A 6,000-nucleotide genomic window follows, 5' to 3' on the forward strand; every position below is an offset into this window, starting at 1 on the left:
CAGAGCGCCTGGGGAGTAGTCAGGGGTTCGGTACCTTGCTCATGGGTACCTTGGCCCAAGGCCGCCCCACGTCAACCTAACTGTATGTCTTTGGATTGTGGGGGAAACCGGAGCACCCGGAGGAAACCCACGCAGACACAGGGAGAACATGCAAACTCCACACAGAAAGGCCCTCGCTGGCCACTGGGTTCGAATCCGGAACCTTGCTGTGAGGCGACCATGCTAACCACTACACCACCAGTCATTCATCATGGCCACTAAACCCAATACCAAACGGCAAAAATATGAATGCAAATACCAGGTTGCATGGGAGAATGAATTTCCATGGATAAGCAAATGTTTGACCAGCCAGTTACACATTTTAAGGTAAAGATACCTTAAATCAGAATATAATGGACATTTGAGTGTGAAATTAAACTCGTCTTCCATACCATTTCAGAAACAAACTGTACAACTTCTAAAGTGTTTAGTGAAATTTTGCATGACAGAGAATTTGTCTGGTGAGTGTATTTGAATAGTGTGATAGTGTCTGAGTGCTATTTTGAATTTATATTTGAAAGTTTACAAGTGAATTATCTGGAAAGTGATTGATTTTGATCGAGTTTTGAGGTTTTAAGTGAAAGATTACTACTGAGTGTAATCTCGTACTAATTTCGGTCGTACTAAAATTTTGCATTTGAGTGAATTTCTTTGTGGAGTATATTTTGATAGTATGGTAGTATTTATAGTGCCATTTTTAAATTTTGTTTGAAAACTTTCAAAGTTGCGGCGTCACGGTGGTGTAGTGGTTAGCGCTGTCGCCTCACAGCAAGAAGGTCCGGGTTCGAGCCCCGTGGCCGGCGAGGGCCTTTCTGTGTGGAGTTTGCATGTTCTCCCCGTGTCCGCGTGGGTTTCCTCCGGGTGCTCCGGTTTCCCCCACAGTCCAAAGACATGCAGGTTAGGTTAACTGGTGACTCTAAATTGACCGTAGGTGTGAATGTGAGTGTGAATGGTTGTCTGTGTCTATGTGTCGGCCCTGTGATGACCTGGCGACTTGTCCAGGGTGTACCCCGCTTTTCGCCCGTAGTCAGCTGGGATAGGCTCCAGCTTGCCTGCGACCCTGTAGAACAGGATAAAGCGGCTAGAGATAATGAGATGAGATGAACTTTCAAAGTTTGCAAATGAGCAAATTCCTTTGCTGCATTCCGATAGGATTTTGAGAGGATTTCTCGTGCTTTTTAAAAATTCTGTTGGAAAGTGTTTAGTGAGAGAGATGCGTTTTAGTAGTACTAAGACAGTGTAGCATTTATTTAATTGACTTGTTACTATTTTGGTTAAATCTTATTAAAAATTTATTTAATTTATATATAGTTCTCTGTATTTTTACATGAGCTTACAGAAGGAAAACACATTTGATGCAATCCAATAATACTTTCATTCACTGTGACTATTTTAAGAAATGATAAACATTCTTCTAAAGCAGGGGTGGGCAATTATTTTTTCCATGGGGCCACATGAGAAACAGAAAATTTTGTGGAGGGCCGGACCAAAAGGCTGAACTAAATTCTGCATAATATTAATTGTATTTCTTTATATGAAGCAATAAATAACATTGTTTTTACAAGCTGCTAAGACTGGTAAGAGTATGTAAAAAACGAGGTTGCCTTACAAAAAATGTCATTTATTCAATCAAATTTCCCAAAACAATGGTTAACAAAATGTGAACGTTTGTACCATTTTTTTTCAGTCACATTCACCCCAAAACACAATAAAGACATCACAATATTGTCTTTCTACTCCACATATCAAACAAGATACATCATATTATAATAATGATGCCCACATCTAATCACCTTATTTGGTGCTTTTCGCCGGAGATCGGCTCCGGTGCCTGCTGGTGACGTCACACAATGTGATTGGCTGGACCGTTTGAAGGATGACGTACAAGTTTGTGGTTGGTCTGGACAAATTACGGAAGTAGTTATCGCGGGATTAGGTTTCGTGGGATTTCATGTCATATTCATGTCGCTCGCATTGCGTTTTTGTTGAACACAACTTCAAAATAAAAGCAATGCACATTCAGTCCATGCATGAGGTAAAATTAGAAAATACGTTTATTTTGTAATTTCTAATTAACCTTACGCGGGCCGGTCAGAATGAACCAAAGGGCCGGATGCGGCCCGCGGGCCGTAAAATGCCCAGGTCTGGTCTAAAGCATCACTTGTGATATTTTCTGTGGGTCTCTGTATGTATACAATATTCAGGCAGGAGATTTCATCTCATCTCATTATCTCTAGCCGCTTTATCCTTCTACAGGGTCGCAGGCAAACTGGAGCCTATCCCAGCTGACTATGGGTGAAAGGCGGGGTACACCCTGGACAAGTCGCCAGGTCATCACAGGGCTGACACATAGACACAGACAACCATTCACACTCACATTCACACCTACGGTCAATTTAGAGTCACCAGTTAACCTAACCTGCATGTCTTTGGACTGTGGTGGAAACCGGAGCACCCGGAGGAAACCCACGCGGACACGGGGAGAACATACAAACTCCACACAGAAAGGCCCTCGCCGGCCCCGGGGCTCAAACCCAGGACCTTCTTGCTGTGAGGCGACAGCGCTAACCACTACACCACCGTGCCGCCCGGCAGGAGATTTTTCAGCTAAAAATCTGATTTAAGACTTCCCTTTCATTGTTATTATATTAAAATTCAAGACGAGTATTATTTCAGATTTTTCACTCTGAGCTCTCTCATGCCTGATACATGAATCCCATAACAGAACAATATCAACAATTCAAAAACTCTTTAACTGTATAAATTTCAAATGGTTTGCAATGAATTGGGATCCACTGTTTTTATCGTTTCAACCGCTCATCAGACCCTCGTCCAATTGAATATGTCGTTCACGCACTTTTCTCCCCATGAGAATTTTGAAAAGTTGGCACGTATGCAAATGAATTTGATTAATTGATCATCAGCAAGTGTGGCCACCTCTTAAAAAGCAGAAGTTTTGGCAGTTTGCTGGTCTGGAGCACTCAGGTGTATGTTAACACCATGCCAAGGAAGAAAGACATCAGCAATGATCTTAGAGAAGCAATTGTTGCTGCACATCAGTCTGGGAAGGGTTATAAGGCCATTTCCAAACAATTTGAAATCCATCATTCTACTGTGAGAAAGATTATTCAAAAGTGGAAAATATTCAAGACAGTTGCCAGTCTTCCCAAGAGTGGATGTCCCAGCAAATTTACTCCAAGGTCAGGCCGTGCAACACTCAGAGAAACTGCAGGAAACCCAAGAACTACATCTAGGACTCTACAGGCCACAGTTAGCATGTTAAATGTTAAAGTTCATGGCAGTACAATTAGAAAAGGACTGCGCAAATATGGCTTGTTTGGAAGGGTTACCAGAAGAAAGCCTCTTCTATCTAAAAATATCAACAATTCAAAAACTCTTTAATTGTATAAATTTCAAATGGTTTGCAATTAATTGGGATCCACTGTTTTTATCGTTTCAACTGCGCATCATACCCTCGTCCAATTGAAAAGGTCGTTCACGCACTTTTCTCCCCATGAGAATTTTGAAAAGTTGGCAAGTATGACTTATCTAGTCAAGTGGAACAGATGTCAAAAATGAAAATTTGAAATTTGAAATTTCCTGTTTAATAAACAGAACATGTTTGGAATGTAGGTACAGTATTTACCTTCCTTGCTATGTCCTGTATAGCTGACGTAGATCGGGTTATCATGTGAACTTCCTAGAGACAGACAGTACATACAACTCATTTATTTATTAGAACTACTAATCTAGTATGTCCTTCAGTGATGTCCTTACTGATTAATTTAGTTTCAGTGACAGCAGAACTGCAGTCGTTACACACGTGCTAACTTCCTACATAGAGAAGAGATTTCACACCTCTGGTGCACACTTACTGCAAGTGTTTTCTGGGTGTGGCTGGTGCTTTCCTGTAAAATCCAGTTTTGCTGTTTAATGCAATGTAGATGTGCAATTCTTGTTTATAGTTTAAAAAATGACAAATGTCATACCAAGTATAGCTAATAAAATGTTTATACAAAAGACTGACGTTTTTTGCTGATGTAGAAGACAGATGCAATGAAGAAACACAGAAGTACTGCTCCTGCTGATGCTCCAGTGATGATTATCGCCCAAGAGAAAACAAACTTAGCAAGACCTGTGGAAGCCGATACAGCAAGTAAAACAGCCGAAAAGTGTTAATCTATCTTGATCTGAGTCTGATGAATAATCTCATCTCATTCATCTCATTATCTCTAGCCGCTTTATCCTGTTCTACAGGGTCGCAGGCAAGCTGGAGCCTATCCCAGCTGACTACGGGCAAAAGGCTGGGTACACCCTGGACAAGTCACCAGGTCATCACAGGGCTGACACATAGACACAGACAACCATTCACACTCACATTCACACCTACGGTCAATTTAGAGTCACCAGTTAACCTAACCTGCATGTCTTTGGACTGTGGGGGAAACCGGAGCACCCGGAGGAAACCCACGCGGACACGGGGAGAACATGCAAACTCCGCACAGAAAGGCCCTCGCCGGCCACGGGGCTCGAACCCGGACCTTCTTGCTGTGAGGCGACAGCACTAACCACTACACCGCCGTGCCGCCCTCTGATGAATAATGACAGGATAAAAGAATCAACAACCAGGTGGTGTGATGCCACCCTGAACTGAAAAAGGGATTCATTCCTCCTTTATCAACAATTACAAATGTTTATTAATTCAAGAATGACACATCATCAGAAAATGCATCAACACCTTCTGACCTGAATGGAACACTGTGGTATACATAACTGATAATGACTAGTAAAGACCACAAACTTTCCAAAGCCAACAATAATGTACCGTATATATGTCTAAAAGTGTAATTACTAACCAAGCTGTATCTCCTGATACGCAATGCTGCAGTTGGTCCCATTAAACAGCTCACAGCTGTAGAGACCCACATCATACGGCTGCACTTTCTCAAGGAGGATGGAGAAGTTTCCAGATTCAGAGAGCTCAGGAAACGCCTTGATGCATCCACCTTTGTTATTCCAGGGACGCACTTCTCCCTTTAGAAGGATCTCCAGTAGATTGTGTGATGTTGTGTTCCTTTGACTCCACACTACTGCTATATCTGCAGTCTTATCTGATCCGAGGAGAGTTGGATTAAAGCTACACGGCAGCAGGACATCAGACTGGAGTTTAACAGAAATGTTGCTTCGATCAGTGCAGCTGTTTGGACACATTACACCCCCTGTATACAAACAACAAAACCATTATGAAGGGACAGTTAATTCATTGGAAAAGTATGCACACTCATGCAGATTTACATGGATTGCTTGCTTTTCCCCCATTCAGAGCATAACTTACCTTTGACAAACTTCAAACCGCACCAAAGCATCCACACACTGAAACATATCATGCTAAAAAATAGCACCCTCATACAATCATTGAGCTGCAGCTTCTGGAAATGTGACAGGCTGAGCAGTGATGATGAGAGAACATTACAGACAACATCACTTCCTGAAATAGGCACAAACTAAAAAAAAAAAAAACCAAAACAACAACAACAAAAAAACCCACAGACCTCACATATCCTTTATGAAAAACTTGTACATAGCACACTAGCAAAGATGTTTCTCACAGCTCAACTTGTTCAGTAGAGGTAATATATTCGATATTATGATTGGATGTTTAATGAACAGTTAGATTATACATGTTACTGAATACATGGTATAAAATAATAAAATGCACCATTGTGAACAAAAAAAAAAGGTCACACTGGTTCAGAAAGCCAAACTATTTCTAAAATATTGCAGTTTCTAGCAGGAGGTAATGAGATTTGATACAATATGAATTATGTATATACGACTCGTTCTTTAAGTGGCATATAATTATTTAATTCATTATAAAATCACATAATATTTTTAAAAATCCATTATACATTTATTCTATTACAATGACAAGTTTTGTGTTTTGAAATGCTTTTCTGCTCA

The 6,000-nt window shown here is 41.0% G+C and overlaps 1 protein-coding gene across 4 annotated transcripts in view; it reads right to left on the bottom strand.

Annotated features, from left to right (window-relative positions):
* The window catches only part of LOC132876098 (uncharacterized), a 50,050-nt gene extending 44,585 nt beyond the window's left edge, over window positions 1-5,465 (bottom strand). For all 4 annotated transcript variants that reach the window (XM_060913358.1, XM_060913362.1, XM_060913361.1 and 1 more), the window contains exons 1-5: window positions 5,375-5,465; window positions 4,896-5,258; window positions 4,067-4,174; window positions 3,915-3,947; window positions 3,686-3,739 (exon numbers count right to left, since the gene is read on the bottom strand). In XM_060913358.1, coding sequence (XP_060769341.1) covers window positions 3,686-3,739; window positions 3,915-3,947; window positions 4,067-4,174; window positions 4,896-5,258; window positions 5,375-5,447 — 631 coding nt within the window. In that variant the 5' untranslated portion in view covers window positions 5,448-5,465. The remainder of the gene's footprint in view (window positions 1-3,685; window positions 3,740-3,914; window positions 3,948-4,066; window positions 4,175-4,895; window positions 5,259-5,374) is intronic.
* Window positions 5,466-6,000: the final 535 nt, after the last annotated feature.

This window comes from Neoarius graeffei, chromosome 28 (assembly GCF_027579695.1).
Source record: "Neoarius graeffei isolate fNeoGra1 chromosome 28, fNeoGra1.pri, whole genome shotgun sequence".
In the NCBI taxonomy this organism is placed as follows: domain Eukaryota; kingdom Metazoa; phylum Chordata; class Actinopteri; order Siluriformes; family Ariidae; genus Neoarius; species Neoarius graeffei.